Genomic DNA, 15,654 nt, shown 5'->3' on the forward strand with positions numbered 1-15,654 from the left:
TGGATTTGAACTTTGGAATTCCTGACTCCAGGCCCTATGTTTTTAATCACTGAGCTACTTTCTTGCCTCCTTTGTCTGTAGTTGAAATGAAATTTCATGAATTCTTTATGATAACCATTATTATAATTATTGTTAGAAGTGTTTTCTTTCTTCACATGCTGTTTTGTAATTATATTATGTCATTTTAGCAAATCCTCCCTACCTTAGTTTACTTTCAACTCCATTTAAAGATCCTCATGCTAAAATTTTACCACTTTTGGTTTCAATTGCCTTAATGAGCTTTAATGTGAAATATAAAGGGTTTTCCTTCAACACCTTTTAATTAGCACTTTATTTTATCTATTACCTTACATCAGTCCTTACTCTCTACATGCATCAGTGTTTATATGTTTAGCTTTTAAAAGTGTAATAAACTTGATGTTATTCTTTCCTCACCTTCAGATATCACCTCCACACTAATATCCTCTCGCTTTCAGTGTGTAGTGAACCAAAGTCATAAAAGGAAAATTTTGAGAACAGTGACCTCTTTGCTCCTATAAATATTTTCAGAGCTGCAAAAAGAAAATGAAAACTAATAATGCCAAGTTAAAAGTCTGTTCCACACTGGTCTGTTCCAAAGATATCCATAGAATAATTGTTTTCTATTTAAGAGAGAGTTTAACATTTATTAAAGGAAAGCTCAAGTAAGATGATTATTAAGCCTGAAAAATGAGTCTCCTCTTTACAAAATGATTTATCACCAAGAAATAGAGCACTTCCCTTAGATAATACATGGGCATTAATTAATTAATTGGTTTTCAGTCTTTTTCAGTTGTGTCCCATTCTTTGTGAACTTATTGAGGATTTCCTTGGCAAAGATAGTGGAGTGGTTAGTTCTTTCTTTCTTCAACTAATTTTACAGATGAGGAAAATGAGTCAAAGAAGGCTAAGTGACTTGGTTAGGAACACATAGCTAGTAAGTAAGTGTCTGAGACCAGATTTAAACTCAGGAAGATAAGTGTTCCTGACTCCAGACCTGAAACTCTATTCATTGAACTGCCTTGCTGCCTACTGGTTGCCTATATTAAGTGCTTAATAAATGTTTGTTGATAGATTGATAATCATTTTTAGCAAGATCTGCCTCAAATTAATTGAAGCAAATGGTAGACAATATATATAGGGTCAGGCTACATTTGATGGAAGAGAAACTAAACTGAAGAGTAGAAAACTTTTGACACTGTGACTTTTAGATTTAGAGGTAAACATTCATTGTGCCTGAATATGAGTGAATAGGACGTTAGTTTATGAATTCCTAAATAGCCCAGACTGTTTTAATGGTTGCAGTGAACTTATATATTCTAGAGAGAGTAAGATGAAATCTTTTATTTTGAAATAAAACTTTAATATCTGCTTGTTATTCATATTTAAAATTCATCCTAGAGATAGAAATTATGAAATTACAATTATAGTTCTATAAATATTTTAATATTTAAAGAAATTAAATTTACATAAAATATTTAAATATTAAATACAAATGTTTTCAGATAAAATTATTAAAGTACAGTTATTTTAAAATTTAAAAATAATTCTTGCATTAATTAGTGCTTTTAGGGTTAATTTTTTAAAAATTGGTGATCACTCTCAATGAATACAATTCTACAACTTTCAAGGTCATCCCTATTACTAAAACTTCTACAGCAATTGTTCTCCTAGGGTGTACACCAAGAAAAAGGAAATTAGTTGGGGAAAAAATTTTTAATGAATCTTAAAAACAGCTCCTTTAGCAAGAAATTGCTTTTCATCTTTAAATTAAAAAAAAAGCACTGAAAATTATGTTGGAACAGAATGAAATATATAATATCCTCATTGTCTTTTGTGTTATTAAAGTTGACCCAAAAACATTTTCAGTGAGATTACAGATGAGTCTATATCCCAACACTTTAATTCAATTACAAAAACCAATCATTTAATAAACCTTTGCAATAATTGTCTGAACATTGAACATAAAAGAGCAATAGCAGAATAGGGACTTCTCCCAGGACTGTTCTTATCTGAACATCTCTGACTATAACAAGGAAAAGAATGAGGAAACATGATTAAAAATATCTATCAATTATAGAGCATTTTAAGTTTTGCATATTTCTTTACACAAGTTATTCAGTTTGAACCTGTTCACAAATGTGTAAGGCAAGTTGTTGTTTAGTCATTTTTCAGTTGTGTTCAATTGTGACCCTATTTGGGGTTTTCTTGGCAAAGAAATTGGACTGATTTGCTCTGTCCTTCTACAGCTAATTTTACAGGTGAAGAAACTGAGGTAAATAGTGTTCAAAGACTTTGGCCATTTCATACAACTAGTAAATGTCTGAGGCCAGACTTGAACTCAGAAAAATGGGTCTTTTTGATTCCAGGACCAGCTCTCTTTTCACTGTGCCACCTCTCTGTCCCATGTAAGGTAAATACTCTTGGTAACTTCCAGATGAATGAACTGAGGCTCAAAACCTAAGAGACCTGTCCATGTCACCCAGCTGATACCAGGGGTGCTAGTTTTTCTTTTTTGTTAAAAAAAAAAAAAAAAAAGCTCTGAGGGTTTAGTGGTCTGCAAGCTTGTTATGAGTACAAAGTAAGGCATGACAACCAACACATGTGATTTCCTAGGTTTTATTCAGAAAAACATAGTGTCCATAACATAGGAACTGATAATCTCATTAGAGTCTGCTCTGATCAGATCATATCTGGATTTTTCTGTGTTCAGTTCTAGGTACCAATTTAGTCGTAGAACAACTGACTTGTGTCAGAGAAGAGAACCAAATGAAAGTCCTGGCAAGCGTGCCATATAAGGATTGGTAAAAGGTGTTAGTAATCAATTGGTAGACATTAGTGGTGATATCTTTAAATCTTATTGCTCCTCTGAAAATAGGGAAAAGAAGAATGTTGACTAGAAAAGCAAAAGAAAATGATGTTGTTTAAAGAAATGTATTATAATGATTCGTTCTAATGCCTGAAAAGAGCTTAAATCTGGCTACAAGAATGAATTTTACTTTACTAAAATTGATAATAAAGGGCAAGATAACACAAGGATGAGTAGCACTTTCCTTGACACTACAGCATGGATTGTGTACTAGAAATATTCATATTTTACCACTTAAAGAAATAGTTTGCACTTTGGGGGGAATTTTGTTTCTATTAATTAGGATACTTATCTTAGATGTAACAGGTTACCTAATCCAATCATGGTCATGATTTGACAGATGTGACAGATGAAGAAACAGAAGCCCAGAGAGGTTAAATAACTTGACCAAGGTCACATAGGTAAGCAAGTGGTAGAGATTTGGATTCAAAGTCAGGTCCTCTACTTTTACATTAGTTATTTATATTATATAATGCTCCCTCTTCCTAAATTATAAATTTATAAATACTTATGAAGTCAAATGATTTCATAATTATTATATACAAGTTATAAATTATAAATACTTATGAAGTTGAATGATTTCAAGGGGAAAATACAGATTTTCTTTTTGCTAAGAACTCAAACCATTTCTTTCAAGGTAAAACAAAAACATAATTTTCAACCTTGAAGAAATAGCCCATTGTGTGAAATGTGATGTGAATGTGCTGATCATGAAAATGATTTGTTTAAGGCTCACTGAAAGCTATTTCCTACAATTGTATCTCTGACTCCAACTATGCTCTGTTCTTACTTTTTCACTATAAAGTGCTTTTTTTTTTAAGGTAAAGCCCAAAACAAAATTCAATTTGTGTGAAAATAATGTCTTCAGATAAATGATTTATCTATTGCTTATCTTTTGAAGAAAGACATTACTATCGAGATATTTTAGAAGTAAACATCTTGCTCAGATGAATAGCAAACTAATTTTAACAACCTTAATTTTTTCCAATTTATTTTTATGCAAAATCATTCCCATCAGGAATATCACCGATACATTTCAAGCATGTATTATTCAGAGTTGGAAAAGAGGCTTTAAAATGGCCAAAGTAGCATATTTTTCCAATCTGCAATGTCAATCCAGCAGGCCTTCAGGCACTAAAGACTAAAGAATCATCTTCTCTCCAAAGCTCTCCTCTCTGTTACTTCAAAAGTAGTGACTAGCTACTAGGTAAATCTGTTAGTGTTAACCACCATCTCTTCCCCTCCTCCCTTGTAATATATGCACTTTAACAGTGGCCTTCTAGGGGGAATTTAAAAGTAATCTGTGAAGACTTCACAGAGGAAGCAAGGACAATATGCATTCAGCATAGGCCAGTTGCTATACCATGGAAATACTGATTTTTTCCCCAAAATCTCTGGCTCATTTTTTAATATTTGATATTATATATTTTATGTATTATATATTATTATAATATATATTAATTTTATGTATTTTATATTTATATGTAACCATGTATTAAATATAAATATGATATGCATAATATAAATATATTATATATTCTATGATTTTGATGTACAATTATGAAAGAGATCTATATACAGATAGAAAATATTAAATGATGATTTTTTGGTCTCACCTAGTGGGTTCTAGATAAAATAGAAAGCTATTTCAGAATCCAGGTTTCCAACAGTAGACCCATCCAGTGATGGAGCATTTCTAATGAAATCCTTGACAGGGAATCTCCAGGGAAGAAGATCTTATAAAGCTTGACAGGTCAGAATATTTGGACATCTTATTCGTGATAATAGGAATGTGCTTATAACAACACTAGCTAATGACAACGACTGTATAAGAAGTTGAGAACAAACTGGACAATGAAGAAAGGCAATTTCAAGCCTCTTCAAGGGCTTCAAACCTTGGAGTTCAAGGCAGTTATGCCTCAGGCAAATGTCATGAAGACTCCAGGAAGGGAGAAAAGAATTGTCATTCATGGGGGAACTGTGAATTACTCTTGCACTACACATGCTCCAATTAAGTCATCCTTCCCCTGGATTTTGTGGTGCTTGTGGGAGAATATATCCAAGACTTGTGAGAGGAATGATTTTGTTCATACACTTACATTAGAGTGGTGTGTTTGAAGACAGAAAAACCTGACTGACATTTGCTAGCTTTACTATCTTAGGCAAATCATTTAATCTCTCAGCCTTGGTTTTCTCATCTATTAAGAAGTGGCTCTCACAGGGTGACAGTGAGAGAGAAATGTCATCCCGGGTCATGTGCCTGGAATATAACACTAATACATTCCAACCTCATTCAACCCCATAATTTTGTAGAAGAGGAAACTGATGCACAGAAAAATTAAGTGACTTGTCCACTTGCAAATATTATAAATTATAGAAAGATTGACATTCAGATCTTATGATTCCCAGTTTAGTGCTCTTTCTACTGTACTATAGACTTGTATAATTTTTTATCTGTGAATATTGAAAGAGATGAAAAAGTAAAAAATAAAAATAAAATAAAATAATTAAAAAAAATAACAAATGTAAAACATTTTAAAAGATTTAAAAAATTGAAATACACACTCCTGTAATGAGTGAATGGGGTAACCACCCAATCACTTATATGGTGTGTATGGAGTAAACCAGATAGGATCATTACCTGTTCATCACAAACATAGATATGATGATTTATTCAATCTCTGGGCTGCCTATTTCACTCCAACCTGATTTCACACTGGCAGGTCTAGGTCCCCAGAGATAGATCATAAACAAATGGAAATATTTAAATATACTCGGGTTCTTAAATGGCTTCCCAACACAAGCCTCTGTCTATGTCTCCTATATCTATCAATGCCTTAAAACAAAAGTTCCTGGTCCTCAATGATGAATCTCCCTTAAAAAGGTCACTTGCCAATTTTCCCCTATGAAATCAGAAGTCTTTAAAAAACTATACCTTAAATTTAAAATATTTAGATTACTACTGATTTTTTTTGTTTCACCCTACTAAATCATAAACCAGTTATATCTCAAAGCTGAATGCCAATGTTCTCTGAATTGCTAAATCTTAAACATAGTTTCCATCTCATTTTTGCTTTTTTTAAATCCTTAACTTCTGTCTTAGTATAAATTCTAAGATAGAAGAGCAGCAAAGCTAAGCAGTTAGAATTGGCTTGCCCAGGGTCACACAGCTAGGAAGTATATGAAGTCAGATTTTAACCCTGGCTCTCCCAACTCCAAGTCAGGCACACCATCCACTGTGTTGCCTAGATGCCTCTAATTTTTTGCTCTTGAAATTATTTTTTGTTCTCTTATATTCCCATTTTTAAGAAATGAAAATTCTTTATTGCTCCCTTAAAAGAGAAAATGGTTTATATATATGCAAGGCTCCATTTTCTATCCTTAGTAAATGATTTATGTCTTTATATTTACTTTTCAGTACATTTTATTTTGAAAAACTGCTCAAATCTCTCCAGAAAATTGTGTTGTAATTTACACATTTTAGCAGTTTTATTAAACCTAAGTTCTTTTCTATTCCTTTTAGGCATCAAAATAAACATCTATGGAAGCAGAGCTATTTTACAATTTACCAACTGATTTTTTTCTTTTCATAATTTTTCTTTCTCTTTTCAGTACTAAACTTTTCCATATTAAGGGGATTTTGAAGGGACAGAAAGTTATATGCTTCCCATTTGAAGATAACACAGAATTGAAAGGAATAGGATAGCAGTCAGGATCTAAACAGATTTTGATACATACAACAGGATAATCAAACTATGGCCCAAAAGCTAAATTGGGTCTGCCACATGCTTCTGTACATTCTTGTCGTCCCACCTGCAGTTCTTGGGAGCCATACAAAAGCAATTAGCAACCAAAATTAACCCTCAGGTTGTAATTTGTGGAACCAAAGGCACTAACTTGAATCTAATATGAAGAAATTCAATAGGGTAAATCTAAAGTCTTACATGGGTTTATAAGTCAACTTTGCAAAATAAAATATGGGAGAGGAATGATTAGGTAATAGGTCAATTCATAGTTCCACCAACAGTATATTAGTGTCCCCATTTTTCCACATCCCTTCCAACATTTATCATTTGTCCTTTTATCATCATAGCCAATATGAAAGATGTGACATGATATCTCAGATTTGTTTTGAATGCATTTCTCTAATTGATAATGATTTAGCATATTTTTACATATATGCATATAGCTTTGATTTCTTCATCCATAAACTACCTGTCCATATCTTTTGACTGTTTATCAATTTATTTATTATCCATATTTGTCTTAATTTCCAACATCAATCTAAGTTTGTTTCTTTAAACTTTCCATTCATTGCTCTTCTTTCTAATGTCTGGAGCCAAACAGAAACAAGCTCATCAACTGAAAAGACCTTCAGATTTTTATGTCCCTCAAAACTAACCATATCCTGTCCTTTCAATCAATTTGCGCGCGGCATGAACTTGAGGGCAATTCCCATATTAATTCTCATCTGGATGCTTATTAATCCTTATCAGTGTCCTTATCAAACTGTGGGTCCCCAAAGTGAAGATAGTGTTCTAGATATCATCTTGCCAGGGAGTACAGTGGGTCTGTCATCTCTCTAATCCTGGACATTATAACTCTATTCAAATCATAATTTTTCTCCTTACTGGCTATTTCATCTTAAAAGTCAATTAAACTCTCTGAGCCTCATTTTCCTTACCTATACAACAAAGAGGTTAGAATAGATCATCTACAAAGTCATTTGCAATTCTACATTCATGATCCAGTGCACAATTTCCCTACGTTTTCCCCTTTGGGCAGGATATACCAGTTTTCTGGTTAGTCTGTCCACCAGTCCACCCTCTTTCTCCCCTGAAACTCTCTCATCATTGCAGGGAGTCTGCTTCCTTTTTGTTTGGGTCCCTAAGGATAGCCTAAGCAATACATTGCAATGCCAGTTCTCTTAGAACCATAAATGAATACGAGTAGTTAAATTGTAGAGATCAAATTTGTCCCTTGGCTAACTGCTTTGTTTGTCAATATGTTCAGTCATTTCAGGTATCTCCAACGCTCTGTGATCCTATTTGGAGGTTTGCTTGACAAAGATACTGAGTGATTTGTCATTTCCTTCTCCAGTTCATTTAATAGATGAGAAAACTGACACAAGCAGGGGTAAGTGTCTTGAGCAGAAACACATAGTAAATGTTTGAGATCAGATTTGGATTTGGGTTTTTCTAAATACAGACCCAGTGCTCTATCCATTGTGCCACTAAGCTACCCTTTCTATGCCATTAAAATGTATTCATCTTGTTGTGTGACCTTGGCTGGGCAAGCCAATTAATTAATTCATTGATTTTTAATTAAATGAAATAATAATTAATAAATAATTAATCTCAATTGCTTAGACCTTACCGCTCTCTTGCTGCATTTATCCTGAACCAGAAGGTGAGGGATTGTTTTAAAAAAAGAATATTTCAGAAACTTTTCAATACATTAATACTAAAAGTATTTTTAGTGAAGGGCACTCATGAGTAGCTTGTTTTACTTTTACTAATAGGATTTGTAGTACAAAGGGGTCCTTTTCTTTCTTGAGGTTTCAATCTGGTTAATACTAGAGATAGCAATGTATAGTGAATATAGTGTTGGATTTGAAAAAGAAGAACTGAGTTTGAATTCTCCCTGAAATACTTATTGGTTATATAGACCCTGGACATATCACTTAACTTCCCTGGGTGTACATTTTCTTATCTGTAAGATTCAATAACTTCTAGTGACTGCCAATTCTAAATCTGTGAGCTGATATCCTGAATTCTGATCCACTTTGGGCTGATTACTTCCCCTCTCTAGGTTGTAATCTCTTCATCTGTAAAATGAGAAGGTGGAACAAGATGTTTTCTAAAATGCCTTCCAACTCTGACTTGCTATGAATTCTAAACTTTCTAACTTTTCTAATCTGTCCACTCTCCAAAAGGAGTTTTCCTATTCAAAGTGTTGGAAACTTTTAATGGCAGTGACTATACTTATGGAACAATATATGTTGCCACCAGTAGGGGATACTAGACCTAAATGTGACAAATAAAGGAAAAGCCAACTGTACATTTTGGCAATGTTAATACTTATCTTCCTGTATAGGTTTATAAGTCACAGGATTCACATAAATACATGCTTTCCTTAGTGCACATATACACAAACACACAGATGGATCTCTGCCAATGATAATTATTAATTGTTAACATCTGTGATGTTTGTGGTGTAGACACAGAAGCCCCCTCCTTGTTATCCATTCCCCAACCCCCAAAGACACTGTAAATTTTACCTTAATAGTACATAGAATTATTCTACTTCACATTCCTGCCATAAGATTTACTTTTCAGGGTTTTGATGAGGCTTTGGCCATCTGCAAAACGATAAACTAACAGGGAAAATATGAAGTGACTAAAGCATGAAACAATGAAAGGAAATCCCAGCCTAAAACACAACTTTAGTTGGAGAGATTGCTGCTTTGTCCAAGAGAGAATTTATTAAAAACCCAAATCTAAGTGATTTCACTCCTTTTTTGTTGGAATGTTTGAGGAAAAATGTATTGATATCGATGTTAATATTGCTATTTATGTTTTCTCTTAGGTCATTAGAAATTATGCCAATTAATGTAAGCAAGTTTCATTGAAATTATAGGATCACAATCTGGGAGGAACCTTAGAGATCATGTGGTTCCCCTGACTTTCATTTCACAGATAAAAGAACTAAAGTGACTTATCTAGGGTCATATACCTAGGATGAGGTAGGGACAGCATTGAAACCCAGGTATTCTGATTTCAAGTTCGATCTTCTTTCCTTTGGTATTGTTAATTTTGATAAGGTCTTATAATGACATAATGTTTAATTTTTTAATATTTAAAATTAATTTGGAAGAATTTGAAGGGTTTTAAGAGTGTCTTAATCAGAAATATATGCAGAAATATAATTCTATTTTATGCAAATAGATGACTATTTATATATAAATAGCCAATACTTTACATGTCTTTATGTTGCAAAGTCTTTATCTTTATTGAAAAAGAGACTGACACTGATTACATGACTTGCCTATGGTCACACAGCTAGTATGTATTTGTGATGATATTCACACTCAGGTCTTCCTGACCAAAGTCCAGTGTATTCTATTTATGGTGCCATCTAGCATTTGGTATAACATTTTAATTCATCAGTTGTATTTAGACAAATTTTTTCATGTAACATCCTTTTAAAGTAATACTTCATTGCTGAATTCAGATTGTTTGGATAGATAAACACAAAGAGAAATACAGCTTCAAAGATTTATTCTGGAATGAATGTCATGAATTCATTTACATTTTTCAGTGTACAAACATTTAAGCATTATATAAAGTAAATTGAATATAATTATTACCTCAATATACTCAGTGACTAACTAAAAGAGTTAATGTAGTTGCTAGTAACTCCTGACTCACTAGGCTGGTAGTAAATGGGTATTCCATAAAATATGCTGATGATATTTAAAAAAATAAAACCCTTTAATCCACCAAAAATTGTAACAAATAGTTTGGAAAAAAGAGGAAGAGATTATATGTAAGTGGGATAAACTGATTTTTTAAAGAAATAAAAGATTTAGAGAAATAAAATATTTTAAATTTTAAATTAAAAAACTGATTTTTAAAGAAATAAAATATCATTATTTGTATTTGGGTAATGCAGAATGCTGGATAATGAACTGACCTAAGAACAAAGAAGAACTGAGTTAAAGTTCTGCCTGTGACGCATATTAACTATGTGAATCTGGGCATGTTGGGTAACCTCTCAGTGTCTCCAGGAAACTTTCTACCCCTAGTTTCAGAGAGGTGGTGACTGGCATAGCTTGAGAAAATTCATTACCAGGAATTCAGATATTTGTCCCTTCCACCTCCATTCCTCAATAGAGTAATATACATAAATATTAAGTCCTTTTTATTTTTACTTCCTCAATTTACTAGAGATAAGTTGTAAGAATTGAAAGAGAATGTAAGTAAATCTCTTAAATGTGGATGAATGTAAAAACATATATAAATCTGTCATTTATAATAAACCCATGACTTCCCTTCCATTTTTGGGTCAAATTATCTATTTCCATTGAAAGAGATAGTTATGCCATACAGGGGATAAAGCAATAGACCTGGAGTTTGGAACACTGGAATTAAAATCCTTTTTCAGATCCTTACTAGTTTTGTTATCATGGGCAAGCTACTTAACTTCTGTCTGCCTTCTTTTCCTCATTTGTAAAATAAGGATAATAACAGCAACTACACCTGAGATTAAAATAAGAATAATAATAGCAACTACTTCCCTGGGTTATTGAGGAAAGATGTGATGATGATGATGGTATGATACACACACACACACACACACACACACACACACACACACACACACACATATATATATATATATATATATATATATAATAGTTTTCTTTAGAAGCACATTCCAGTTGAAATTTAGTAACTAATTGTATAGAATCTTCCTTTGTGGAATAAGTGAGGGGAAGAAATTAAAATGAACAGCCCCCTCTTCAACCCAAGCTTAGACAATAGCTGAGAGGAGTGTGTTTAGTAATTTAACCCTAAACCTATGTACTCCTTTGCTGAGGAAATGACGAGAAGGAAATTGGTTTTTTGTGTGGGGAGCCATGTGGCATTCCAAGATAAGACAAACAGTTGCTAATTTGAGTATAAAAGCAGGAAACATGATACTCTTATTTCCTTTTATGCAAACAAAAGTATCTGAGTGTCAGTGGCAAGGTATTTGTTTCTGGGCTGAACCACAAAGCATAGAATCAAAGAGCTCCTTTTGGATCTCTTGGTTTTCCTTACCCCCTTCCCTCTCCTCGGTTTCTTATGGATATTATGGCTAAAAATGCAACTATTTTAGAGAGTCCATGGCCTGAAAATTTCTGGGGTAAGGTCTTTTTCTTTGTTTACTATTTAAATAAGTATGTAGAAAAGGCTCTATATAATTATATTATCCATAATCTCTTGAACATTTAGATTCCTGGAATCTGAGAAAAGCTAGTATAGATTAAATATCTGAATATAATAAAAATAAAAATTACAATATAACTTTCTTATATCAATTTGGAAAAGAATCCAGGACCAAATAATAAAATGTTTAGCAAGAAGTCAAAAATAGAATTCAGGAAAGAAGCAAAAGCAAAAATTAATATTGGGATATGGAAAGAAAGTATTTAAAATGGTGATTCTGAAATGGGAAAGCATTATAATTTGAGAGGAACAAAGTTTAGGTTTTATTAAGCAATGAATCTGTTAAATCTGTGTGCTTTATTCATGGCATTAATAGTTCTTCATCAGGGTTCTGTTGTCTTCTTTGTTTTTACATATCCAACTTGCATATCCAACATGAAAGCAAAAATAAAATCTTGATTTTAAGTACATTGATTTACACATGGCCTAAGTAATCAATAACTATGATCTATGAATATTGGTGAAATATCTGTGTCATGGAGATATGAAGCCCAATGTAAAATGTAACTTAAGAATACAAGATTTAGGGATAAATCATTGGATATTAAAAGTTAAAGAAATATCAAAGGAAAAAGAAAAAGAAAATAAACAGGAGAAAAGTGTTCTGTTGAAATCTGAAAAGATGCAAATTTATTTGTCTGTGAAATTGATTTTTCTGTGACAGAAAACAAGTTTGTTAATGACTGTAGCTGTTCCAGGAGAGGAATTACAATAACCTCCAAAGAGATAGGACAGTGGGAAAGAAGACATGCAAAAAGAATGGAGGGAGAAAGAAAAAAGGAAAGCCATGGTTTCTGTGAAATGCTTGAGATCATAGATGATTTTAGAAATAAAGAAGCAAGTCTAATCCCCATCCTAAAGTCCTAGAACTTTCTGGAATTGTGTTTCAATGAAACAAAATGATGGGGTTGGACAAGAATCAGGATTTTTAAAAACTGGGATCCAGAAATTTGGTTTAATTATGTATTTTGATAACTATTTTAATATAATTGTTTCCCGTGTAATTCTGTGTGTTTTATTTTATGCATTTACAAAATATTTTGAGAAGTCACCAGGTTGGGTCAATACATACACAGAAAAATTAAGAACATCTAGCACTAGAGGATTTTGGAGGTTCTTTCCAGTTCTAATTTCAATGAAAATCTTCTGAAAGAATTCTTATGTATTTGCCAACTGACCTAAAGAGTGAAGGCATGCTGTCCCTGAAATCACCACCTAGTAGCCTAGTGTCACTGATATTTTTCCTGATCAGTTTTGGGAAGGGATTTGGGGATTTCTTTTACTCAATTAAGCATATTTTATATTAAATGTCTTGTTTTTCTTTATTTCATTGAGGTAGGAGGAAATGGGAAAAAAACATTTTGGTTGTCAAAATGAAAGATAAAAATTAAAATAATTTAAAACAGCATTTTAAAACTGCACAGAAAACAATGGTAAGATCAGTAGTAAATACAATCAGGGTGGCTTTGAAAAAAGTGTGTTGAATTTGTTGCATAGTTGGAGAGAAAAGGAAACTATGCTATAAATGTAATCCTCTTTATCATCTGTCTGACTATGGCATTGCTCATTTTATTTGGTGTTTGTTAAATTCAGAATAAAAAATAGCATTCTAAGATAAAAGAAAAACCAAAATAAAATTCAGTTTTTGAAAGGAGAGTCATTGGAACAATACATATTAAGAATGTATTATATTCATAATACACGTGTGGTGTGGTGCGTCTCTACATCTCTGATCCATATTGCCTATGTGATCCTACATAAATCACTTAATCTTTCTGGTCTTTAGGCAACTCTCAAAGAATAATTGCCATGTAGTTGCTGGACTACATTGTTAAAAGGAGTTTTTCCTTCCAATAGTTGATTATACTTATGAATCTATAGTCTAAGAAAAAAAGTTCTGGATAAAATTGTTGCAAAAAAAGTAAATTATGTTCGCAAATGTAATCAAGAAATATGCATATGCTAGCCAATTCCATTAAGTATACTAATGAACAATGACCAGACTTAAAGTGTGAAGTCTCTTCCATTAAATAACTCTTTCCCAAGGAAGTTCTCAGAATGTGATATATTATGGTTTGCTATTTTCATTTATGAAGAAACATAATTTATTAAATTCGTAGGCAAATTTCCAGGTTCATTTTTAGAAGTAATTGAGAGGGGAGTGTCAGCTTTGTGGCTCAATGGAAAGAGAGTCAGGCTTAGAGATGGGGAGTTCAAATTTGGCCTCAGACACTTCTAGCTACGTGATCTTGAGACTCTGAGCAAGTCATTGAACCCCAATTGCCCAGCTCTTCCCTCTCATCTTGCCTTGGAATGGATGCTTAACATTCATTCTAAAAGAGAAAGAAAAGGTGTTTTTTTTTAAAAAAAGTAATTTTGTGATCTATTCAAAAGTTAAACACTCTAAATGAAAAATTTCAAGTAAACAATTTGTAAAAATGACAATTAATGATGTCTCATGATTGATAAATGAGTGGCATCCTAAAGAAGGCTGACTTAGAAGCAAGAAGTTCTTTGTTCAAGTCTGCTTCCGATGCATTCTAACTAAGCATCAATTCTGTGGGAGTTGTTTTGCCTGTCAGAGCTACAGGAGACTTGCTAAGACTGTGACTTGTAGAGAAGTTGCTGATCTAAATTTGTCATGGGAGAGGGTCCATATCCAGAGTCCCCTGTATCAATAAAATCATGAGTGTAGACAAAAAAAAATATGAAAGAGAAATCACAGAATACTTCTAGCTGTGGTGATCTGGGAAGGCTTCTTAGAGCAGATAACCCTAGATTGAATGGATCAAATGAAATAATACAAAAAATGTATTACTTCAAACCTTTTCAAACATTTAAATGCCATATAAATGTTAGATATTTGTATTATTGGATGTGCTAGTCACTGCCTACTTCATCCAAGAAGGACTATGTAAGTCACATCAGATGAAGTCAGTCATCAGTCAATAAACATGTATTAAGCACTTACTATGTCATGTAGGGACAACACAGAAAAAGGGTAAAAAGGTGGTTCTTGATTTCACAGAACTCACATTTTAATGAAGGATAGACACTCACGGGGAAAAGGAAACAGACATTGATTAAGCACCTGTTATGTGCCAGATTCTGCACTAAGTACTTCAAGTATCTCAGCTGATCCTGATAACAATTCTGGAAAGTAGAGGCTGTTATTCTCATTTTAAAGTTGAGGAAACTGAGGCAAATGGGTTAAGGGACTTGAATCGCATAATTATGTGTCTGAGGTCAAATATGGGTTCAGGTCTTCATGATTCCAAGCCCAGAACTCTATCTACCGTACCACCTACCTTTCATAAAGTTTATAAAAAAATTTTATAAACATAAAAATTTTATAAAAAATTTATTTTATATATTCTTATATATAAAATTTTTTTAAATGTTTTTATAAATTTTATTAAAAATTTCAAAGCATAAATAGGAGGTAGTCTTAGCACTGGTATAGCACAAGTTCTATGTATGTGGGGAGGTGACTTGGAAAGTCCATTTGCAGAAGTTGGGATTTGAGACAAATCTGGATGATGCTGAGGAGGTCAGATAGATGGAAGTGAGAAGGGAGAGTCTTCAAAGCATAGCAGTTATTATGAAACAACAAAAGCAAAAGTAGATTATTTTAAACTCTTACTTACTGTCTTAATAACAACTTAAGACAGAAGAGCAAGGTCTAGGCAAATTGGATAAGTGACTTACTAAGCATCATACAATTAGGAAATTTCTGAAGACAGATTTGAATCCAGGTCTTCTTGACTGAGGTCT

The 15,654-nt window shown here is 32.8% G+C and overlaps 1 protein-coding gene across 2 annotated transcripts in view; it reads left to right on the forward strand.

Annotated features, from left to right (window-relative positions):
* Positions 1–11,677: 11,677 nt before the first annotated feature.
* Positions 11,678–15,654, forward strand: part of MYCT1 (MYC target 1) — a 37,205-nt gene continuing 33,228 nt past the window's right edge. For both annotated transcript variants that reach the window (XM_044671724.1, XM_044671723.1), the window contains exon 1: positions 11,678–11,797. In XM_044671724.1, the coding sequence (XP_044527659.1) occupies positions 11,737–11,797 (61 nt within the window). In that variant the 5' untranslated portion in view covers positions 11,678–11,736. The remainder of the gene's footprint in view (positions 11,798–15,654) is intronic.

This window comes from Gracilinanus agilis, chromosome 4, assembly GCF_016433145.1.
Source record: "Gracilinanus agilis isolate LMUSP501 chromosome 4, AgileGrace, whole genome shotgun sequence".
Lineage (NCBI taxonomy): Eukaryota > Metazoa > Chordata > Mammalia > Didelphimorphia > Didelphidae > Gracilinanus > Gracilinanus agilis.